Source organism: Anguilla rostrata, chromosome 19 (genome assembly GCF_018555375.3).
Source record: "Anguilla rostrata isolate EN2019 chromosome 19, ASM1855537v3, whole genome shotgun sequence".
In the NCBI taxonomy this organism is placed as follows: domain Eukaryota; kingdom Metazoa; phylum Chordata; class Actinopteri; order Anguilliformes; family Anguillidae; genus Anguilla; species Anguilla rostrata.
Window position 1 is genome coordinate 5659102 of NC_057951.1, and position 24860 is coordinate 5683961.

Sequence of the window (24860 nt, forward strand, 5' to 3'; positions counted from 1 at the left end):
AGTTCTCCCCTACCCTCCCCCCCCCCCCGGTTTCTCTCGGACAGACAGCACCACGTCTCTCCGCTTCCTGCTGTTATCTCCACACAGGAAGGCTAGTATCTCCCTCCTCAAAGAACGAGACCGTCGGTAATGGGGGGGGGGGGGAGCTGTTTGGCTCTCTTTGATGACATCACTTCCTGCTTGCGTCGGAGCGTCCCTCGCAATGTCGTCGTCGCGGGCCGGGTGGTGCGGGGACGCGCGGCTCGATTCGCCGCCCCTCTCCCAGACGGGAACCGAAATTTATGCTCTTTGAAGTTCTTTCCTCTTCTTCTTCTTTCTTCTTCTTTATCGTTCCCTCTCTCTCTTCTTTAGTGCGCCATCCATCACCAAAGGAGAAATAATTTCATTTTTTCACGGAAAGCTGGGCTTATCATTTCCCCACCCCCTGATGCTTTGGTGTTCCTCTCCGCCACGCAGAAGGGTTTTCACTGACTGTGGAGGAGGGAGGGAGGGAGCGGGGGGGGGGGTTCTGAATTTTAGAAGCGTTTGAGAACGGCGTCTAAGGAGTCTGAGGAGACTCCTTTATTTAATCGCGGTTTTATTCGGGAAGGCGTTCCACTCCTGCCCAAGGCTGTAGGCAGGGCTGTTGTGCCTGAGTAACAACCTTCACCAGAACGGCTCAGCAAATACCTGCTTCCCTCTTATTATATAATAATAATAATAATAATCATAATAATAATAATAATAATGCATCCATCTATCCATCCAATATGTAACACACGCTCATTTTTGTATGCATTGGGCGAGAGGCAGGAATACCCCCTGGGCAGGCCGCCAGTCCACGGCAGGGCACACACACACACTCACACACCGTTCACTCACACACTCATACCCGGGGATTAACCTGACCTGCGTGTCTGTGGACTGCCGGAGGAGGCTAACGCGGACGCCGGGAGAACGGCGAAAAGCCCACAAAGAAAATAATACCGACAATGAGGAGACGACGACGCAGAGGGAGAAGAGTAGCCTTGAGCCGCGGGCCTTTCTGACGCACAGACGCACAGGCGCACGCACCCTCCCACCTGCAGCGCGGTCCAATCGGAACAAGGTAGAATGAACCGGCTCGCTACGCTATTGGAGGACGAGGCCCGAGCGGCGTCTCGTTGCGAGTCGGTTGGCCACGCCCTCGGGCTCAAAAGGCGCTTAGCGGCGCTAGGACGCCGACGGACGCGTTTGGATCGGAGCTGAAGCGCGGAAATTACCCGCGGGGCGCGTAAACACACGGAGCGGAGTTTTGTTTTTCTTCGTTTTTTCCGTAGCGGGCTTTCCTCCGGCAGAAAGCCTTCCTGTCCCCGTCGCCAAACGGACGGAATGGACGCGCGTTTCGTAATCTTCCCGTCGGCTTCCCGTCGGCTGCTGCGCTGTTGTTTTTTTTATAGCCGTAAGAATCGCCCGCAACCCAGAAGAGACTTGAGAACGAAAAAGGGCGTTAAAGAAAAACACACCCGGCAGGCAGGGAGAGGCAAAAATAAACAGGCATGAAAAATAGGCGGGAAATACGCGCGTTACGTACGATATTCACACCTTTGGGCCGGGTGGCAGTGTAGCACGGTGGGTAAGGAACTGGGATTGTAACCGAAAGGTCGCAGGTTCGATTCCCGGGTAGGACGCTGCCGTTGTACCCTTGAGCAAAGGTACTTAACCTGCATTGCTTCAGTATACATCCAGCTGTATAAATGGATACAATGTAGATGCTGTGTCAAAGGTTCTGTGAGTCGCTCTGGATAAGAGCGTCTGCTAAATGCCTCTAATGTAATGTAATGGGTGGCACGCAGCCACGGTCCGGTCCGGTCTGCAGTCCCATCGAAACGATTTCGGGGCGGGGGGGGGGGAGCACACGACAGAAAGCAGACTGAGGGGATATTCGGCAGCCCCGAACGGGATGTATGGCCCGCCGTTGAATAAAAGGCCCGCTCCTGGGGAAGGGCCCCGGGCCCCGGGCGGCTCCAGGTGGCTGCTCCGGCGGGGGAGATTGGATCAGCCGCGCTGAGAGGACCAGAGCGGCCTCGCCCCCGCCCCCCCCCCCCCCCGGCCTGCGAGGGGGGCCCTGCGGTCTTATACAACGGGGGGAAAAAAGACTCCACTACTGCGGCGGGGGTAACTCCGATCCAATTAAACTCCGAGGATCCAATTAAACCCTCTGCGCAGAGGGCCGTCCTATTGGCCGCAGGAGCTCCTCACACTTTCGAAGCTTGGCGAGGGACTGCGAGCGGATTGGATGAAGACGGGGGGGTTGGGGGGGGGGGTGGCGGAGTTTTGGGAGTGAGGGGGCGGGGTTTGTAATCGAATCCCGCGGAAGTGGACCCTCGTGGGCGGAGCCACTTCAGCCGCGAGCGCCGGCCCAGCTGGGCGGGAGGAGAGCCAAGCGGGGCCTCCTCACTAAACCGCGTCTCTACGCTCCGCACGCGCCCGGGCCCCGCTCGTGCTCAGGAGGGGGGGAGGGGGCGGGGGCGGTGGGGGGGGGAGGGGAGGGTCAAGAGCACTCCGCTAAAGTGTGTTTACGTTTCCGCTGGCGGTCTCTCCGTCTGGAGGAGGCACCGCTTGATGAATCCCTGAGTAACTGCTCTCGCTCGCTGATTGATTCATTTTGAGTGTGAAAACTGTGGACGTGTGCGGGCGTTGGCATCGAGCAGTTAAAATGTCTGGGGACATCACTGACTTGAAGGATAGTGGCACATTTTAATGTATGTATGACTGTTGTCTCAGTGTAAGTTTTGTGTGTGTGTGTGTGTGTGTGTGTGTGTGTGTGTGTGTACCCGCATGTATACGAGTGAAATCGAATGATTCATAACATCACAATAAGCGCACAACAGAGAACACCGAAAGTGGTTCAAGAGCAAAGCTGAAGGAGGACGCTGGTGGGGAGATGCTGCTTCCACCTGTCTCCCTATTGGTACTCGCCAGGTTGCTGGAGAGTGTCCACCAATCGCTGTCTGCTTGTTCCTCCTCTGTTTACCTATAGGACGTGCTCTGTATCTGGGTGCGCTCCTTCAGTTAACCCTCAGGAACCATCATGGCCTTCTTTTAACCCATCATGTTGCTGCTATCCTCCGGGTGCAGTTAGGACCCCTCAGAACCCATCTCCTTCTGTTAAACCCATCATGTGCTGGACTAAATCCTACCGGGGCAATATGCCGACCTAATAATAATAACATTGTCTATATTAACACTGTGATTGGACGAAGCGGGTGTCAGCTGGGCCGTTCCGCCGAAGCCGATTGGACGTTACTCTGTTGTGACGCCCCCGCCTGTGCCCCTGTGTCCATTCCCCCCCCAAAAAAAAAGTTTAGAAAAAGATTAAAAAGGAGCCTCTCCAGAAGTCCAGAAACTCAAATGCTTTAATAATAACAACGTCTTAAGTGCTTTTCTGTACATGGGACACAAAGGAATTGAAACCATAAAATCATAGGATATATAAAATAAAGGAAAAACTGAATAAAAACAAACACTTAATGAAACATCAATACAGGTAGAATGGTTATATAAGGTGAAAGATGGGGGTTTTTTTAAAATGGGTTTTTAAATGAAAGTGTTCCATAAAAGTAACCCTAGTTGCACATTCTCCGTCCCCTGCTGTTTGACATTTAGTGACTGAGGCAGTGGTCTTTTTTGTGGATGCAAGTCAGCTTTTAAGAGACGGGAAATTTATATTTTGTGTTCTGTATTCAAGCCTGACCTTAAAAGTGACAGGTAAAATTGATAAGCTTTTAGACCCAAATTAAAATAAAAAATAAAAAAGTCCTTCAAGATTACTGTGAAATTAAAAGAAACTTGAATTGTCCCCAGACATAATGAATGTGATTCAGCTGTATTATTTTACATTTTGGTTCAGAAAATATTTTGATGAAAGTTCTCAAATGCGTATTTGAAAATACTTTTTAAGTGCCAGTAACATTTGAAAACAGCCCAGTGGATGCCAGAGAATTTGAAAGAAGAGTTATGAATATTTATGAAAATAGAAGTAAAAAAAAAAAAAAAGACAAAAAACTGACAGTCATATGCTTTGATCTTACGGGCAAAATTAATCCTATCCTAGCTAACACTAAAATACAAACCCAGCTAAACGTTCTCACTATGTTACTGGAACGTTCTGTGAATGTTTTAAGGTTGCCACGACATTGCTGCAACGTTGTGAGCACGTCCTGTGTTTGCCGGTGAAAAGCAGCGAGGGCAAAATTGGGTGTTAAAGGAGACCTCTCATATTATGTGGACATTTAGCAGATTTTGGACACGTGTGGGTCCCGGGAAGTCAGTTCTGGTCCGCCTCACTTCCTGTCCTCTGTCTCGTGAGGGGCGGGGCATCACAGCGTAGGAACGCCGTGGCGGTTTTTTCCGCGGCCGTGTTTGTGTAAGCCGTCGTCTAGGGCTCCGCGCGCTCGGCCTCCCCGAACACACTTCTCGCCCGGAGCGAGGAGCTGAGAGCTGGAACTCGGGAGGAGAAGGAAGTGCTGTTCCCGTGAATGATTCATGAGATGTTTCTTTATTATTTATGTTCTTTTTTTTATTTTATTATTATCATCATGCATTTATGCACTGCTGAGAACATTGTGCATTCTGTGGATGCTGGGTATGGCAAGCTTAACCTCCGAAATCTTAACCCCCAGGAACCTTGACTTTCTGAAATCTTACTCGCTTCATGCTTAACTTTAAGAACCATACCCTCCTAATAAATAACTTAAGAAACTATACCCTATTTCTGTTATGCTTAATTTTTGTGACTGTATCCTCTTCATACCTAACTTTAGGAACTATACTCTCCTAATACTTAATTTTAAGAACCATTCCCTTCTTGTTAAAATATAAGAAAAATAAAACAGATTAAAAGGTTTCCAGTTTGAACTGGGAATTCCGTCCACAGCTTACAGCACATCCCATGAAATCTGCAACTGCAGTGCCCCACCTAGGATTTGAACCCGTAGCCTTTTGCGAGCCCAGTTCACCACGCATTGCCAAAATGTGACGGTTTTTAAAACAAAAATAAAAAAACTTGAGCATTTGTAACGATGCCACTCGCTCGAAACCAAACAAAAGATGTGTGAAGGTTTGATAGAAGGAGAGCGACGTTCTCCCCTTTTTTTTAGACGGCGGCGTTTTTGTCCGAAGCTTCCCCTAAAGTACCACGCCCCGCTGGCTGAATAGATCAGAGGAAGCTCCTCCTGGCAGAGGGGCGTGGTGCGGGGGGGGGGGGGACTCGCCGGGAAATCGGAAAGCGACGGCGGCGAGTCCGAGCGGCCTCTCGGTCAATCCCTGCAAATCGTCTGCGAACACCCCCCCCCCCTCCCCCACCCACCCGCCACCCGGGGACCTGGAATTGGGCTATCAACGCTGATAAGATCAGCTACCGCAGCAATTCTCCCTCCCTCTCTGTCTCTCTATGTCCCTCCCTCTCTCTCTGTCTTTCTCTGTCATATATATATATATCTCCCTCCCTCTCTTTTTTCTGTCTCTCTCTCCCTCTTGCTCTCCTTCTCTCTTGCTCTTGCTGCCCCCCCCCCTGTCGCTCTGTGTCGCCGCGGCGACGGACGCGCGCGGAGAGCCCAGTGCCTCTCTGGCCCCGCCTCCGGGCCGTGAGTCGGCCTGCTCTGGCTCATGCGTTGTTCCGCGTATTCGGGGGGGGGGGGGGGGGGCGCTACGGCTTTTCTTTTTTAATTCGGGGGAGGCGTCTGACACGTGACGCGAGACCGCTGTGCGCAATTAAAAACAGCCGAGGGAGAGAGGAGGGAGTTCGGCTCGCCAGCTGTCTCTCGGAAGCATGATAAAATATTTGTTCAAGGGTAGGTAGAAGGCTTCCGCATGTGGATTTATGTATTCGCTTCTGTATGCGGATTTGTGTATTCGCCAGCGTGCAGATAGTATGTAGTTATCATGGCGGTGAGCATACGTGTGACTTAATACGTGTGTGTGTGTGTGTATTTTAGCATCCATGTGTGTTTTTATTATATGTGTGTATGTGTCTTAGCATTCGTATGAATGCGTTAGTGTGTGTGTGTGTGTGTGTGTGTGTGTGCATTAGCATTTGTTTTTGTGTTAGCATTTGCTTGTTCGTGTTTGTGTTGCTGAGGCCTTTCCTGTCTTTTAAATTACAAACTGTAAAAATCCCATAAGTTGTTGACAGTGCGTCCGCAATATTGAGCTGTGGACACACAGATTTCTGCCGTTTGGCTGTTTGCTAAGGGAACTTTACTCTTATGAAGATGAATAGCTTCAATAAACATCCGGCACTATAAAAGTATGAAATAGGCTTAGTAGAATCCCTTTTATTAAGGCATCTGTTGGACAAACAGAAATGTGATAACTATTTTAAAAAAAAACAGCAATCTCTGTGTTACTATGGCAGCCGCAGGACAGAAAGTGCAGGGAGAGCCATGCAGGCAGCAGGACGTGTGCAGGGCATATGCAGAACGTGTGCAGTGGGTGGGCAGGGCGTGTGCAGGTTGTGTGCAGGGTGTGTGCAGGTCATGTGCAGGGTGTGTGCAGGTCATGTACAGGGTGTGTGCAGGGTGTGTGCAGGTCATGTACAGGGTGTGTGCAGGTCATGTACAGGGCGTGTGCAGGGCGTGTGCAGAACGTGTGCAGGAAAATAAAAATGTGCATTCCCAAGCCAGACATCAGTGTAAAATATTGACCATGCACTGCAGAGACTGGGTCAAAAAATGCAGCCGTAAAAGGACGTGTCCTGTAAGAAAAGGGTGGCGTAAGATAAACATTTTTATACACACTTTTCCCTTTTAATTCTATTGAAGTCGTTGAGTAATGAAACGTTCTAATCGTATAAAACCCACCGAACGTGTGACTAAAGCGGGAACATTAGTGGATAAAAGAACCCTGCGGAAGCTGTGAGCAGAATGGAACTTCTCTTTTAGTCCGGCCAACGGGCTGTAGCTACAAATGATGTCACTAAGAGAAATGTGATTTTTTTGTCTGATTAGTGAGCTGGCACTGATTTTCTGTCCCTAATATTTGCTTAACCAAGGTTAACCATTCAGAAAAGCGAGCTTTTGCCGCAAATGGAAAAAAAAATGATCTCCACCGGCAAATACGCAAGGCGAGTTTAAACACTTCAAACGGCTGTTACAATTCATTTAAATAAGTAATATCTGTTCCCCTTTTTTAAAACTGTCCTCGGGTGACCCGCAGGGCCAGCCGCTCTCTTCCGCGAAGTCGCGTCCGCCCCGACGGAATCGGCGCCGCCGCCGAGCAGAGCGAAGCCTCCGGTGTGCGAAACCGTTAAACGGCAACCGTCGCAGGAGCACAGGAGCGACCTCCGCGTCGAACGCGCGGGCGTCTGGGGAGTGGGAACCTGAACACCGCGTTAATAGATAAATAACCTGGGGAACATCGCACGCCCGTTCCCGAAACGACGCGGAGACGATTGCCCCAGTTGGGCCCGCGACTCGTCAAAGCGGGGGTCATGTGAACGCTACAGGTTGCAAGCCTGTAGCCGGCGCTCACTGCAGAGGCTTTTTGTCTGTGAGACGGTAATGAAATGCATCATGGGAATTGTAGTGCGGTGCCGAAATTGGAAGACCGGTTCTGCTCAGCGCGAGAGAGTGGAGAAAAGCTTTTTTCGTGTCAACCTTACGGAAAGGCCTTGAGCTGCATTTTGGTAAATGCTACTACCCGAGCAAAAAACATAAGAAACGATGTACGCATTTAAGGAAGTGGCATAATTGTTTTTCAGAGAAACCTTTCAAAGCAGATAAGGCAGCTGGGTGGCATTGTAGTTCAGTGGCGTTAGCCAGCGCTGAATAGCCTGTCGCGCGCGCGGACGAAAACACGGCCGCTCAACCCCGGCTGACTAGCGGTCAGCGTTTTCCCTCAGTCTTGCAGCGGATTGCGTAATGCGCATAACTCCGCGTTCTCGCGCGGTCTGAGCGCGCGCGTGCGGTCGCCCGCCGGGGCTGCTCGCGAGATGTCCGCGCCGTTTGCACGACGTTCGCTTCTCTAGGTCCGGGGGGGGGGGGAGAAAAACGTCGGGGGGGCCAGTTCAGGAACGTAACCGCCTGAGAACCGTACGACGCGAACGGACGCGGGGGGGGGGGGGGGGGGGGGTTGTGTTCGCAGCGCCTAAAATGTTCGCGACTTCGAGAACGACGTGAATCCGCACCAATTTCAGCAATTTTAGCGGCCCCAATGATTAGAATGATATGCTTGCTTTACAGCGGCCTTGTTTTTTTGTTAAGTGGGCTGCCCTCATTTTGTAACCCATAACTCGCGTAGCTTCGTTCAACTCACAAAAAAAAATCAAACCAGCGCTGACCAGGATCTGATGCCGTTTCATTTAGTCTTCCTGTTCTCTGATCCATTGTGTGGCTTTTTATACAAACTGTTCATTTTTTCTCCCGACCCCTCTTTTTTTCTCAAATTTCCCCGTCCTCTTTTCCCAGAGGTGGAAAATCCAGGTTCAGAAAGTAAAAGTCCTCCCCGGTATTTTGTTCCAACCACCTGGATTTGCTAATGAGCACAATTCTTCAGCAAGGAGGTGGAACTAATTAGTAGAATCAGCCGGCTGAGTTCATGGGTGGAAGAAGTACATGGCAGGACTTTTACTTTCTGACCCCTGGGCTTTCCACCTCTGCTCTTTCCCTCATAGTATTCACATCATATTTATTTTTCATTGGGGGGGGAAGGGGTCTGCTGTGTTTTATCTTAACAGTATATTTCAATCAGTATTCATGCTCCGGGCTGCTTGTCACGGGCTCTGCTGATTGGCTGAATCGGTCACGAGCACTTGCACGGGTACTCGCCCGCATCAAACAAACAGGTCTCTGCGTCCGGTGACATTCGCATCTTTTTTTCAAACGTGATCTTGAAAGACATGCAGTGAAGCCATTTCCTTTGCTTCCCTGGCCTCGAGCTCCCGTTGTTCGTTGCTCGTTGTTTTTTGTCTGTGAGACGTTGGTGAGGTGCATGATGGGAATTGCAGTCCACTGCTATAAATTGCAAGACCGGTTCTGCTTAGCGCAAATGATAAAAAGGATTCCATTTAAAGCATTTCATTTAAATTCATTAAAAAGGCATTGAGCTGTGCTTCTGAATGTATTTCTGCCACGGCAAACATAAGTAACAATATACGCATTTAATGAAGTGGCGTAATTTTATTTCCTTTAAGAATAGATGGGTAGCTGGGTAGCAGTGTAGTATAATGGGTATGGAACTGTGCTTGTGTCCTAAAGGTTGCTGGTTCAATTCCCTGGTAGGACATTGCCATTGTGGCCTTAAGCAAGGTACTGAACCCAAATTTCCTCAGTATATATACTGGTATACAAAAATTTGGGCACTGCTGGTAAAAGTGCATGTTCTGTTGTGTTTCTAAGTGAAAAGATGTTAGAACATATCATCTTCAGGGAACAAACGTATGATTTTTGAAACTGTTCAAATCAGCAAATAAATACTAATTGTTCATTAATATTTGGAAAAATCTCTCATGTTTGTGTTTGTACCCTGTAGTGGTATGTGGTTGAACCACATAGATTCAACAAAACATGCAATTTGACCCAGGGCTGCCCAAGCGCTTTTCAATGCACTGTATCCAGCTGAGTGTCATTTTGCCAGCAGGTAGTGGATGCTGCTTTGCATTGTGGGTAATGGGATCTAGATAGGATCTCATATTTTCCATACTGCACAGTACCTCTGCGTCAGAGGCCTTACACGTGAAGTACGGATGAATTTGTCTGTGCCGTGATTTTCTGCATACAATAGCTGTAGAATTGACGGAATAAATTCTACATGTTATCTATTTATATTCACGGGTTTTCTTTTCCTTTTTCCTAAACCGTACATGCCTTCCAGTCCTCTTTGAATAGTGTATTATGTTTAAAAACGCGCTATAAAATTTCTCTGCGAGTACAGCTATGAATATATCAGAGTATATCATCAGCGCAGGTAGTTTAGCGAATACAAAAGCAAGCGCTGCACGCACACACACACACACACACACACAAACAAAAAAACACCGTATGCGGTGGGTCTGCAATCGAAGCGGAGGGGCGGCGTCCTTCGGCAGGCGCGCGGGCACCGATACGGAATTCAGGTGCGGCGGCAGGGCCCGTCGCCATGCCAACGGAACCGCGAGCGTCCGAAAGGAACTCGGGTGTGTGCGCGTCGGCGGAAAAAAAAAAGGCGCGGCTCCCTCAAAATTAGCGACGGGACGGCGCGATCGCAGGCTGCGGACGAACGGAAGGCGCCGGCGAAAGCGGGTTTCCTTTTACGTCCGGCGTCGCCACTCCCGCTCCCCCCCACCTCCCCCCCTCCCCTGTCCGCGTGAATGGCGCCCGCGATCCGGAACTCCCGCCGCCGCCGCCGCCGCTCCCTCACTGCCCCGCAGGCCGGATCAGCGCGGACACAATGGCGTTCGCTGACGTCGCCCCTCGCCGTGGCAACCCCGCGGGGCTTTGGGGCCCGGGCCCGGGCGCGGCCGGCGACGGGAGCTTAGGCTGTCAAAACGCGCCTCCGCTCCGGCTTCACATCCGCCCCGCCCCGCCCCGGGTCCCCCCCCCGCGCTGGTTCTGACCGCGGGGGGGGCAGACGGACCGGACCCCATTCACCGCGCTGATGCCGCTGATCCCCCCGCCATGCAAAAACTGGCAGGATGTTAATGCGCCTTTGGCAACCAGACACAACAGACGGAAAGCCATAGAAAAACCTGGATGAGAACGACGGGGTGCGTACGTGCGTGTGTGTGTGTGTGTGTGTCTGTGTGTGTGTGTGTGTGTGTGTGTGTGTCTGTGTGTGTGTGTGTGTGTGTGTGCGCGTGTTTCTGATCTGGGGTCAGTTCTGCCTTGTCTCACGGTGGATAAGTTTCAGATTCGGGCGTTTGGAGACTGATCTCAGGTCAGCCCTCCTGCTCTGAGACGCTTCACGAATACGGGCCCAAACCCCGCGAATACTTTGGGCTCCTTGCTTCTGTTCTACCTCTGAACGAAAAAAAGCCAGGAGTAGTCGGTATGCATAATTTCACAGGGGATTGATGTGAACTCTAGAGACATCAGTCAGCCAGATAAACTCACTGAAGGAGGCTAAGCAAGCTCAGATTTTCTCAATGGCCTGTAGTCCTCACTACACACGAGCTAGCACCAGTAATAGATGTGTCACAGTTCAGTTATCACAACACTTACCTCATATTACTGTATCTTATTTCAGAACACATAGCTCATATTAGCATATTTCAAAACACACGGCTCATATTAGCATATTTCAAAACACACGGCTCATATTAGCTTATTTCAGAACACACAGCTCACATTAGCTTATTTCAGAACACACAGCTCATATTAGCTTATTTCAGAACACACAGCTCATATTAGCTTATTTCAGAACACACAGCTCATATTAGCCTATATCAGAACACACAGCTCATATTAGCCTATATCAGAACACACAGCTCATATTAGCTTATTTCAGAACACATAGCTCATATTAGCCTATATCAGAACACACAGCTCATATTAGCCTATTTCAGAACACACAGCTCATATTAGCTTATTTCAGAACACATAGCTCATATTAGCTTATTAGCGCCATACGTTTGCTGTGATGGTTCATTCATATCTGGGACATTTGTGAATGTATCTCCGTCTCGTCTGCGGGCTGCTGGTTGCCGGACCCTGGCCTCGATCGCGGGTGGAGGTTTTTTTTTCTGGTGGGCGCGTGGTGTGGTGGTAAGAGAGCGGCTCTCCGCGGCGCGAGATCGCGGGTGGGAGCGAGCGCGCGCGGCGTCGCAGCGGCGCGGCGTGTAGCTTCGTTGGCTCGCCGGGCGCTGGGAGGGGAATGTAGGTCAGGCTCGGCGCTGCTGCGCCACCCTCGTCTGCAAACCGAATCGCTGAATAATCACAGCGCGCCTTCGGGCGTGTGTGTGTGTGTGAGTGTGTGTGTATGAGTGTGTGCTTGTCAGTGCATAGAAGTGTTTGCATGCATGTGCTTGTGTTTGTGCCTGTGTGTGAGTGTGTGTGTGTATGAGTGTGTGCTTGTCAGTGCATAGAAGTGTTTGCATGCATGTGCTTGTGTTTGTGCCTATGTGTGTGTGTGTGTGTATGAATGTGCTTGTCAGTGCATAGAAGTGTTTGCATGCATGTGTGTGTGCTTGTGTGCATGTATGTGTGTGTATGTGTATGTACATGAGTGTAGAAAAGTGTTTGCATGTGTGTGTGTGAGCTTCTACACTTTAGTGTGTGCACGTGTGTATGTGTGTATATGTGTGTGTAAGTGTGAGTCTGGGTGGGTGTGTGTGTGCACGTGTGTGTGTGTGTGTGTGTGTGCGGCCCGAGAAGCCGACCGCATCTGGGTAGCCGAGCTCGCCGCCCGCCGCAAGTTAATTAATTTCGGTTGATGAAATGAAGAGCCGTCCCCTGTCGAGGCGTCCGGCGCAGTCCGTAGGGTGCCTGACCGGAGCCGCGTTCTAATCGCCCTGCGTGGGGGGGGTCGAGCCCCGGCCACGGCTAAAGGAGCGCCGATTCCCCTAATGAGGTGGGTTCTCCGCAGGGCTCCTGACTGCGACTGAACAGGGGGGTTGCCAGATAACAGGGTTGCCAGATGGATCCGAAAAATAATATTTGGCAACTTTTTTTTTTGTGCCGGCTGCCGATGGCGATAGAATCTCAAAATCAGTGCACGCTAGTAAAACAAAATAACAACAGTAATAATAAAGAATTATGGTTGAGCATTTGAGGATTTTGTTGGTGTTCTGTTTGCTCAGTAGTAATACAAAATCCACTTACCATTAAGTGGCCCTAATGCCTGCATAGTTGAACTGTAGCTACAGCATAGAAGTAGGTCAAGTGCAGCTATAGGAAAACTTCCACACTGTTGCATCATTGCATCAGTGCAAAAAAAAAAAAAAAAAACACGATTTCCATATTTGAATGTTAAAACATCCATGTTTAAAGTTTCATAAGGACCGCGGGCAGAAAGCCACACGGATTAGGGTAGCTAGCTAGCCCTCACGTTTGTGAAAACGGAGCTTCAGTTGCGCCCGTGAACAGGGACGCGGGACTGAACGTACGATGCGCGCGCACGCCGCAGCCTGAATTTTGTTTTTTTTAGTAGCGAGAGCGCATTTGCGCGGCATCTTAAGCCCAGGACGGAGTGTGGCACAGTGGGTAAGGAACTGCGCTTGTAACCGAAAGGTCGCAGGTTCGATTCCGGTAAGGACACTGCCGTTGTACCTGAGCAGGTACTAACCTGCATTGCTTCAGATATATCCAGCTGTATAAATGGATACAATGTAAAGTGCTATGTAAAAAAAAGTTGTGTAAGTCGCTCTGGATAAGAGCGTCTGCTAAATGCCTGTAATGTAATGTAATGTAATGTAAGCCCGCGTCGCCGCCCGTGCGAGCAGACGGCCTTTTATAAATCCCCGGAAAAAGGGGGGTTTGATCGTTTTTACGGAAACAAAGCTCCTCTGCATGTGGCGGATCAGTCTCGAGATGGTTTTCCTGATGCTCTTCCAGGTTTTGGGTTTTCCCGGCCTAATTCCCTGTTAAAGCCGGCTGTCGAAACGGAGGACTCCCCCCCGGACGGAGAGATGCGGGGCGAGCGTTCCAGCAGAACGCGGCTCTGTCGCGAATTTGTACTGTTGCCGTTTTTTTTTTTTCTCCTTCATTTTTCTCCGAGCGGATTCAACTTCGACTGCGGAAGAGGAAGTGCAGTGGAATTAGTTTTCCTGAGGTGTCGCGGTGTTGACTCACCGGATAGGCTCAGAAAGAGACTCCATCCATTGATCCGTCCGTTTATCTTACCTGCTCGTTCGTGGTCAGCGTTGTGGAAGGGGGGGGCGTTGTTGGGTATAGCTGGAGCGTATCCCAGCATGCAGTGCGTTGGGCGGGAGAACCGTCGCAGCGGAACCCTAAATCCTAAAATGAAAGTCGTCTGCTCCTTTTTAAAAAATCTTATTTCCTGATTTTCGCACCGTTGTTTATCCTTCTAATTTTGGAACACATCGGTCCTGCATTTTAGTCTCATCAGCAGAGCGCCTCTCCTGTATGTAAACACCTAGGGGCCAAGACCGGCTGCGTTTTTTTTGAAGCTCACTTCCTGGTCGCTAGTCATGCGTCGTCCTGAGGGAACTCCTGGCTGCGGCAGCCCTGGCCTTGGGTGACCAACACCTTATAAAAATTAAAGAGCTGGTAGGGCCGCTTCTGATTCTGTGGAAGTTCGGTTACTGGAAAGTGCCTTGAGGACAGAGTGAGAGGAAACAAGATCATGGTCGCAGCAGGAAGTGATGTCACCGCATAAGGAAGTTATATGGACCACGTGCAACACGAAATAGCCCTATTAGAAGAGCAATCAGTTAAAAAGTGCTTAATTTGGCTGTGATTGTTTCTGCGTTTGGCATCTAGACGGGACTTTGGCACACAAGTAAGTGTTGGCCCTCATGTTTATGTAATGATTTGTTTCATTTTGTTCAGACTTAATCAAGAAATGAAAATAAATAAATAAAAATAAATGAAATTCTGAAGCCCTGCTGCATGTAACAAATCACCATAAGCGACGACAGCTTGACGTCCTTACTCCGGGCACGTATACTGCCGAGTAAAATTCCGCTTAAATTCGGTGGAACTCTGGGAATGAATTTAAATTCAATTCACGAAAGTGCTCGCGATGGTCTCTGGGGTTTTTTTGTTTAATTAATCTTCGGCTGCAACTCGATTCCTGGACCGACTGAATCAAAATGGAATTGACCCCTCATCCCTCCGTTTGGATGTTTTGCAGTCGGGAGAGTCGACATGGGGTCCCGCCGTCCGCTGGTCGGGACGCGCAGGGGGCGGACTGCATCCGAAAGCCGCCGTTTCGGGGCGACTGCTCGACGCTGACGCGGCGCTGAACGTTTTAAGCACCGTTAAAGAAAAACACCCCGCGGAACTCGAACTGAAAGGGTGCGTTGCATCGTGGGTACGGGTTACGAACGGCGCGGCGACCGCGGGCCGCTCTTGTTCGGGCAGCGGCGGGCGGCGGCGCTCGTGAAACCGCTCCGCGTCGGACGCTGGACCCTGACCCCGCGGCACGCGCTCGCGCACGTGTCGCCCGCGACCGCTCTTCGGGATGTGAAATCGATCGCCCGCTACGCGCGTTGAGTGCTTTTTTTTTTTTTTCTCCACCGGCGTTCAGTTGGACTTGATGGAACGCGGAAGTCCCGCAGCGATTGTGGGTTTCTGGAACCGAGGGAGACTTCTGATGCGTTTTCATGTTTTGTTTTGTTTTTTTTTTTTGTTGTTTTTTAATCAAACACCGCGAATAGCTCGATGTTTCTTCGGCGTCGTTTTTTCTGCCGTTCCCGGTCTTGAGGGCATGCTCAAAAAAGGCGCCAGTCACAGAACGTTCTGTGCCCGGTAGGGGAAAAAAAAATCCACGGAAACGCATCAAATAAATGTCTTTTGAAGATTATTTTGGAGTCTCTGTCGTCGGCGTGTTTTGCGGGCTGGCTTCCCGCGGATGAAAATGCATCTTTTTTTTTTTGTTTTGTGTGTTTGTTTTTTTTACTCCACTTTCATTCTGCTTTGGGAACTTGGAACAATAGTCCCTGGCGGTCCTGTCTGTGTGCTTCTGGTCGGGGACTGCGACAACGAAAAATACAGCAAAACAGAGAGACGAACGACAAGCCTTTGACACGGAGGGCCCGCTCAGCCGGAGACCCCGAACCACCCTGAGGGTCCGATTGCATCGCCGTTCGCTTTTCCAAACAAAGGACTCGCTGTTCAGAAATTGGGATTTTGTTTTGGAGAGAGGGGTTTGGGGGTGGGGGTGGGGGTGGGAGTGGGGGGGTGGGGGGGAGGTTGTGGCTTAGGTCCTAGCGGAGTTGTTTTCTCTTTATCATGCCATTTCACGGTCGGGTGACCCGGGGGAGGGGGGGGTTTGGGAGAGACGGAAACGCGGTTGGCCGGAAACCAACATGGATGCGGGCTCGGGAGGACACGATGGGCGGGTGGCGGGCAGGGGGGGGATGGGGGGTTGGCGGGGGGCCCCAGGGGAGCGAGCCGTCCGCAGAGGTCGCGCTCGTTCGGCACCGTCCCGGCCCCGCCTCCCGGCTCCCTGGTAGCGTGGAAACACCCCAGCCTCTGTGTTTGGGGTGGCAGGTGTGTCGTCCAGCTGGTTACCCCTTCAGCGGGGCGCCATGCCTCATACCTATGCAGCATCGAGGGCTTGGTAACTTGTTTACACGTGTCCGATGGCGGGCAGCCTCACACCTCCACACGGGGCATTTCCACAGTCACCGCCAGCCTCCATTTTGGGGACTGAAGCCAGCAACATCCTAATTACCACACCACCCTGTGGAGCGACCAGCAGTGTGTCAGCACCTCTATGGCTACTGTTGATTTTTTTTTTTTTATAAGCTCCAACCAAAAATCATTATTTAATTTGTTATTCCTTGAGAATAATACATCTCTCTGACTCAATTTTTGCGTGACAGGGTTGCGCGGTGCTTCCGAGCGCTGATCTCAGGTCACCTGACCTTCTCCCGATCTCACGCGCGGCCGCTCTCGTTCAAAGAAAGCAGACTGTTCTGAGGTCAGCGCTCGAGCGAGCTTGATTGACATGTCCGCACCTGAACTATTTCAGCTGAGTACAAAAAGCACAAGAATCTTGTTGGGGGTTGTTTTTTTTTTTTGCCACAGAATTTGAGAGTTCAGTTATTGTAGGGTTCCATCTAAGAGTTGTCAGAAAATGTTCTTCGTGTGTGTTTTTTGTGTTTTGATGAAACACTTTTGTAGACTTTTTATGTTATAATTAATGCAGACTACAAACTCAAATGACTGAAACCTGAAAGCCATAATATCTTCTGACTGAACCCTGTAATTCTAAGCTTTTCTTTTCTTCGCCAATGTCTTCCTTTATGTAACGGCGAGACGGCGCTAAGGAATACATTTCTACTTTTTTTCCCAGATAATCTTTAGGACATTCTCGTTTCTAGCAGCCGTCGTTTGAAAAGTACTTCGACAACGCGTGTTATCGCAAAATCTGTATTTGCATGTGTGTATTTTGTATGTAACGTTTTTTGCTTTTTTATGTTTTCTGCTTCAGTGCCACCCGCAAAGCAAATCTCCACCTCCGCCATTTTGATTGTAGTTTATAGGCTCGTATATTTGGGAGGTATTTTATGTTTTTTAACAGGGCATGTTTTAGTGCATTTTACTGCCGGTCGGAACGGCGGCCAAAGCTGATCCTCCTCCTTTGTTTTTTTTTCAGGCACAACAAGGCAACCCAAGGAAGGCGAGGTCCCCGGGGTGGACTACAACTTTGTGACCATTGAGCGCTTTATGGAATTGGAGAAAAGCGGCGCTTTGCTGGAGAGTGGAACGCATGAAGGTCAGTAAGCCTGTTTTCCTGGGCAGTCATTCGGTTTGCCTTCTATGGTCTCCGGTCCAAGCATGTCCTGCCCGTGTTTGGAGCGGAACGCAACCTCTGCCGGGAAAAGGGAATGTGGGCTTCCAACATCCTGCTTCCTGTTTCCTGTTTCCCAGTGGTCTCAGTGGAATTCTTGGGTTGGACTGCATTGGGTCTCATTTAATTTGGGTTAAAATGCTTGTTTCCTATAAATGCGGTGTTCTAGTGTGTGGATGGACCCCACGGTCCGTGATCGCAGCCGGTGCTAATTGGCTGTCAGGCTCCACAGGGCGAGACGCTATTGGCTGTCACATGGCCCAGAAACAGGGGGGGTTCAGTCGGATGGGATTGCGCGTCTCCTCGCTTTCTAACGACCCAACTGCGGTCCACTCACTGAAGCCACACAGGAAGTCCTCCTGTGACTCATGTCTGCGCAGCTGTGAAGCAGCTGGGCTTCGGAGCCGTGCTAGCCTGCACTGCCTGCAGAGTCTGCGGCATGAGCCCAGATATAGCCTACAAGACGGACTGTTCCAAACTAAGAAGAAAATAGGGGGGATGTAGCCTACAAGGCGGGCCGTTCCAAACTGAGAAGAAAATGGGGGGGGGCAGGTGTAGCCTCTAAGACAGGCCTTTCCAAACTGAGAAGAAAATGGGGGGGGGGGGCGTGTAGCCTCTGAAATAGGCCATTCCAAACTGAGTAAAAAAAAAATGTGGTTGGGGAAAGGAATTAAAAAATGCAGAGGTGTGCAAAAAAAAAAAAGACGTACATTTCCCAGAGGATTACGTTTACATTTAGCTGATGTTCTTATCCAGAGCGGCTTGCTGTGTGTGTGCGCTTTTGTTTACAGTCATCATTTGTTGACTTGTTTGGCCAACTTTACGCTTTTTGACTCGAAACGGGCCTTCTATCGCACTTCTGCATTCCCGAGACTAACACCAACGCGCCGCACCTTTGCTGAGGATCAGCGCTCGTGCCGAGAGATCGTGGCGCGATGTCGCTCGCGTAGCGGCTCGGGCAGGGGAACGCGGCCGACGCCAGGTCATCGTCAGGCTGGCTCCGACAGCAGCAGTCGACGCTGAAGCTAAGTGCCGCGCCGGCGCGAGATGGAGGTCAAGGAGGTCAAGGGTCGAGTGCTTTCAGCAGCAAACGGGGGTCGATGCGGCTTTTGCGGTTTAGCGCGAGCTCGAGGCTAAGCGGACCCGCGACAGTGCTCGAGCCGGGGGGTCGGGGTGGGGGTGGGGGGGGGTGGCGCGGACGAGCGACTTCAGAGCGCTCGTTTGCCCGAGCTATCGTCGACGTCGACGGTCGCGCTGGCCGAAAACGCGAGCGTACGAATGCGAGGTCAGAGGTCGCTGGGTCCCCCTTATAAAGGGAAGCCGCTCCCCGAATCGATGGAGGTGGATGTCTGGAGGCCTCAGGGTGCGAGCGTGGTGCGCAGGTGTGAGAGGCGATCTGTGTCCTGTACTCAGGAAAGGGATTAATTTGTAACACAAGTCTCTGTTTTGTAAGGCGGCTAGCAATATATTCAGTGGGAAAGCAACATATTCTGAGGGAAAGTAACATAGTCTGAGGGAAAGCAACATATTCAGTGGGAAAGCAACATATTTTGAGGGTAAGCAACATATTCTGAGGGAAAGCAACATATTCTGAGGGAAAGCACCATATTCAGAACGAAAGCAACACATTCAGGGGGAAAGCAACATATTCTGAGGGAAAGAAACATATTCTGAGGGAAAGCAACATATTCTGAGGGAAAGCACCATATTCAGAACGAAAGCAACACATTCAGGGGGAAAGCAGCATATTCTGAGGGAAAGTAACTTAGTCTTAGGGAAAGCGTTATATTCGGAGAGAAAGTAAGTTATTTGGACCGATAGTCAGCAAAGTAAAAGGTAAATGGCGGGAGCCCTGCCGGTCCGTGCGCCATTAGCATAACGTATACCTCAGACTGTGATCACGGGCTGCACAGGAGAGGAGAGCTCTGTCACCCGTGAGCGAACCAGCTGCTCACTCACTCAGGCCTTCACACGCAAACGGTCCTTCGCTGGGAGTACCGTTAACACGGATACCGCCCTCCCTTCTCCAGAGCCGGATCAGATCAGCGTTTATAGCATTAGCCGAGGGGTGAAGCCGACAGGCGTTTCCTGATTCAAGACGGCTCGCGAAATTCAATTCATCTGGACATGCGTTTCTCAAACGTTATTGGAGAACTTTATTGAACATTTTTGTTGAACATCCCAGCTCTCATTTCCTTTACATATTACACTCGGCCGGGGGGAAAAAAAAATGGCACCCATCAACAACAGCACAACACAGCAATTTACAAACTGCCGCACGGTTCATATTCTCATTCAGAGTCTGTGGGGGGGGTTAAGTGCTCCAAGGGGATTTTTGCTGTTCTCTGGCAACACAAACAACTTCACTGCATTCGCTGGCTAACTATCGCGGGTTATTTCTTTTCTTTTTCTTTTTTTGGATACAACGAATGAGCACTGCATGTGGTTTGGTGTGGAATAACTGACCAACAAATCATGGTGCGTCATATTAACCTTCACAAAGTGGGAAAAAAATGCCCCCTTTTGTAGCTATACTGTATGTTCAGGGGGATTTTAGCCTCCAAGAATGAGTTATCTGGGAGCACATTCTTATTTTGATTTGCTCAACCGATGTCGGCGGGGTTGTGGTCATCGGTCATTTAATGGGGCTGATATGAAAGGCTGATATTTTTGACTTAATTAACAAAAAATAAATAAAAAACATCTTTGCTGCTAGAGCTGTAATTATGTTTTTGACAGATTGTGCATTGTGGGGTGGATGTCCAAGAATTTGGTGTCGTTTACATTTTTCAAATTATTAAAGTATTTTCTAGTTAATGAGATCCGATTAACGACTAAACCTACCCAACCCCGCCCCTCCTTGCCCGGTACAGGTCTGGATATCAACACTGGCCAATTTTAATTTCGATTCTGCGTCTTTACATGGTTAACCTATACGTCATGGCTTAGTGCTGTTGCCTGAACGCTCGCTGGTGTGGGAAGGTGGCGGGCGAGGTCTGCCGCTGTCGCGCGCTTGTGCCTCCAGCGAACGCGCCTGTGCTCACCACGGCGCTGTGAGTAATAAGGGGATTTTATGGGACGTGACTCACTCGCTCACACGCGCGGCTGAGCGCCCGACGACGCGTCCCCCGGACCGCTCGCGCGGTTAACGACCGCACCGGCCTTCCCCCGCCGACCGGAGGTTTTCCGTTTCGGCGAGCGAGGCGGCGGGGACAGGGAGCGTCTCCCGCCGAAAACCGCTGAGAGTTTCAAATGCGAAAAACGCAGTGAATTTCAGCAAAAAAAAATGCAGCGAATTTTAGCGGAAATATGCAGAGAATTTTAGCTGAAAATTGCTTCGAATTTTAGCTGAAAAATACTGCAAATTTTAGCAGAAAAATGCTGCGAATTTTAGTGGGAAAATGCTGCGAATTTAACGGCACTAGAGCTGGACAGCGCACCACCTGCACAGTGAACGTCTTTTCAAGATCCGTTTTTTTTTTTTTCCAAGATTGTAATCGCCGTTCCGAAACCAGAGCTGGATCTTGCGGAAAATGATTCTACATCGACGGTGTTCTCTGAGCTTGTCCTGCAGATTTGTTTTCGTTTCGTTCATCCTTTGTACGCGTTACGCAGTGACGCCAGTCATCAGCCACTTCATAAAATGTGATAAGGAACGCTCTGCCCTCCTGCTGTTTCTCTTGTATCCCAACCGTCCAATCAGATGACTCAACCGCCGATAGGCAATCAGGGCGCATTAGGAAAAATGAATATGCCGCAGAAGAGATGTTTTCACTTTAGTTTTCAGTATGAAGTTTGTCCGCACACTCCTTGCTGAGTGTGTTCCCGTTCAGTGCGCAGAGAAAAAAATTTTAGTTCAGAAAAAGTGGGATTGATAATATAAGCAGTAGGGAAGGTGTGGGTGGAATGTCCCCGCGAGGGTCGTAGACAGGAAGTGGCTCTGCTCGCCTCCCGGTGTGTTTCGAGTTCTGACTGCCTTTTCTCCTGTGGACCTCCGGTTTATCAGTCTGTTCTCCTGTGGTCTTCCTGTGTGACTGCCTTTTCTCCTGTGGTCTTCCTGTGTGACTGCCTTTTCTCCTGTGGTCTTCCTGTTTGTCTGCCTTTTCTCCTGTGGTCTTCCTGTTTGTCTGTCTTTTCTCCTGTGGTCTTCCTGTGTGACTGCCTTTCCTCCTGTGGTCTTCCTGTGTGACTGCCTTTTCTCCTGTGGTCTTCCTGTGTGGCTGCCTTTTCTCCTGTGGTCTTCCTGTGTGACTGCCTTTTCTCCTGTGGTCTTCCTGTGTGTCTGCCTTTTCTCCTGTGGTCTTCCTGTGTGACTGCCTTTTCTCCTGTGGTCTTCCTGTGTGACTGCCTTTTCTCCTGTGGTCTTCCTGTGTGACTGCCTTTTCTCCTGTGGTCTTCCTGTGTGACTGCCTTTTCTCCTGTGGTCTTCCTGTGTGACTGCCTTTTCTCCTGTGGTCTTCCTGTTTGTCTGCCTTATCTCCTGTGGTCTTCCTGTTTGTCTGCCTTTCCTCCTGTGGTCTTCCTGTGTGGCCGGTTAAATTTTAATTTTCTTATGCCCTTTCCCCACGGTTTGTAAGATTTTATTGCTGTTATTGACTGGTGGTTACATATTTTTACAGCATTTCATTTCCGACATAAAACTAAATAACTAATAATAATAATAATAATAATATGTAAGTAGTATATTTATTACTGTTCTGCTGAAATTATTCTCCCTGCTGCTGTAATTGCTTATTGTCTGTATGAGACACACAGCTGTTACCTGATAATAATAATATTGATGATAATGATAATGAGGATGATGATGAGGATGGTGGAAATTAGGATAATTATACCGATCATGATGACGATAATACTACTGATGATAACAGCTCTTATGATAATTATGGTGCTCTTATGATATCATCATAATAAAAGTGATGATGATGATCACAATGACGGTTATAATATTTGATAATAAAATGATGTGATTGTGATCATTTTGATAATAATAATAATAATTATGATGATAATAATAATGATAATAATAATAATGATGATGATGATGATGATGATGATGATGCTGATGATGATGATGCTGATGATGATGATGCTGATGATGATAATAATAATGATGCTGATGATGATGATAATAATAATAATGATGATAATAATGATAATAATAATAATAATGATGATAATAGCGCTGTTGGTGCATTAATAGTACGTAACGCCTGCTGTGTGCAGATAACTATTACGGCACACCCAAACCTCCGGCCGAGCCCGCTCCCCTGCTGCTGAATGTGACGGACCAGCTGCTGCCCGGCGGCCGACCCAGCGCGGAGGGCAAGCGGAGGCGCAACAAGTCCGTCAGCAACATGGAGAAGGCCGGCCTCGAGCCGCCCGAGGAGGAGGAGGAGGAGAGGCCCGTCGTCAACGGCAACGGCGTGGCCATCACCCCAGGTGGGCGTCCGGGCTCTCCTTTCGCTCATCGAGCGGCGGGGAACGAGAGTCCCGTCCCGTCGGGTTTTCATACGTGGGGGACGGGTCGGCTCCCCGGGGGGGTCCGCGGATTAAGCCCTTTTAAATCGGCGCAGCGCTGCTGGCGGCTCTGGTTTGGTCTGATCCTTCGCAGACGACCTGACGCCGGGGCGCTTAGCGACTCAGAGCCACCCCCTCGCCAGGTTCGGGGCGCAGGCGGGGCGCTCGGGGGGGCTGCGGCTCGTCAGGTCAAAGCTCACACCTTTTTAACGTTCGGGATTTTAACCCTTTTGAAGCGTAGGTGTTTTTTTTTTTGGTTGTCAGAATTCTAAAAGTCGGTGTTCTAGAACGTGTTGCTTTAAATTACCGGTAGTGATCGTGACATCAGCAATAGAATGTTTAGTTAAGAACGTTCTAATCACCTTTGTGATCTCACACCTTAAAGGGCTAAGGATGGAAGTAGGTAGGAAGTGAGTTTTCCACACAGGAGAAAATGGATTTTTCCCACGCAGTTTTCTAAATGAGAGTTAGCATGCTGTGATGAATTAGCATCCCGTGTTATGGTCCGGCTATATCGTGTCATGACAACAAGGTTACTACAACAGCGCTGACCCCGAGCTGGAGGGAGCTGGTTGGGGCAACAGCATAGCAACCGCCTCCTCTTCATGGCAACAGCATAGCAACCGCTCCGTGTTAGGGCGAACGCACAGCGACCGCCTTGTTTCAGGGCGTCGCTATAGCTACCATCTCATGTCAGGGCAACCGCATAGCAACCGCCTTTTGTCGGGGCATCAGCGGCGGCATCTGCTTCGTGTGAAGGCGTCACTATAGAAACTGTCATCGTTCAAACAACATAGCAACAGCCGCTTGTCAGGGCAGCAGCAAAACAGGAACTCTAATAGCAACTGCATAGCAACACCGGCGCCTCGGCATCTAAAAGTGCCGCAGGCAGCTTCATGACAGACCTGGGTCAAGTACATATTTGCTTTGGATTCAAACACTTTTCTGCGCTCTATTGATCTTGCCTGGTGTAATTGAGCCTGCCAATATTACCAGAAGGGCGGGGTTTTTGCATTTTTTTGAGAGCATTTCATTGGTTCCAGTACAACAGACAAGATCAGTAGAGCGTAGAAAAGTATTTGAATCCAAAACGGATATGTATTTGACCCAGGTCTGCTCCGTGGCCACAGCTGATTGGTCCGCTGTTTATCTGCTACTGTCTTGTGAGTTCCATCAGGGGCGGCACGGTGGGGCAGTGAACAGCACCGTCACCTCACAGCGAGAAGGTCCTGAGTTTGAATCCCGGCCCGGGAATGCGATGGGACGGAAACGCCGGGCGCGAACGCGAGACCGGAATCGGAGAGCTTTTTCCGCTTCGCCGCGTAAATTGTGGACTGTTGATCTTCGTGCGGGCGTTTCCCGGGGCACTTGCTGCTCGGCAACCTGGGTTGCCCGGCGCCATGTATTTCAGCTGCATTTTACCCTTTTAAGGTGTGAGGTCACAAACACGTGATCAGAATGTTCTTAACTGAACATTCTAACGCTGATGTCACAATCGCTGCTGGTTAATTGCAAGCAACGGAGTTCTAGAACACCGACTTCTAATCTTGAAAATACGTTCCAGATAATAAAACAGAATATTTTTTTGCAATGTAGCATTTCGTTCCGGTAGTTCGCTCCCGTTTCTTCGTGGCGCGCTTATGGCTGGCCGGCCCGTACCCAAAGATCCCCACAGATCCCCACGCTAAGCGTTTGGGTCCCAGCCCATTAGAAGTCAATCCCGTCTCCTGCTAGGACTGCTGAGCTGAAGGCAGTGGGAAGTGGCTGCTGCTGTGTCCCTTGTAAGGAGGGTGTTTGTGCTCAGTGCGTCGAATTCCGTTTCTCGGCGGGTTGGATAAGAGGCAGCGAAGCCGTTTGGGGAGCGGCGCTGTGGTAAGTGCATTGTGAGAGGCTCTCACTGGAAAGCTACTGGCTAACTGTGTGTG

At 49.9% G+C, this 24860-nt stretch overlaps 1 protein-coding gene and 1 long non-coding RNA gene across 16 annotated transcripts in view; one reads left to right on the forward strand and one right to left on the reverse strand.

Annotated features, from left to right (window-relative positions):
- LOC135245461 (uncharacterized) overlaps positions 1-24860 on the reverse strand; it is a 277471-nt gene that overhangs the window by 109696 nt on the left and 142915 nt on the right. The window lies entirely within an intron of this gene.
- The window catches only part of magi2a (membrane associated guanylate kinase, WW and PDZ domain containing 2a), a 156796-nt gene that overhangs the window by 72913 nt on the left and 59023 nt on the right, over positions 1-24860 (forward strand). For 13 of the 14 annotated variants that reach the window (XM_064319159.1, XM_064319162.1, XM_064319167.1 and 10 more), the window contains 2 exons: positions 17221-17340; positions 22642-22857. In XM_064319159.1, coding sequence (XP_064175229.1) covers positions 17221-17340; positions 22642-22857 — 336 coding nt within the window. Of the gene's footprint in view, positions 1-5688; positions 5814-17220; positions 17341-22641; positions 22858-24860 lie in introns of those variants that run through there. The other variant, XM_064319166.1, reaches the window with a different exon arrangement.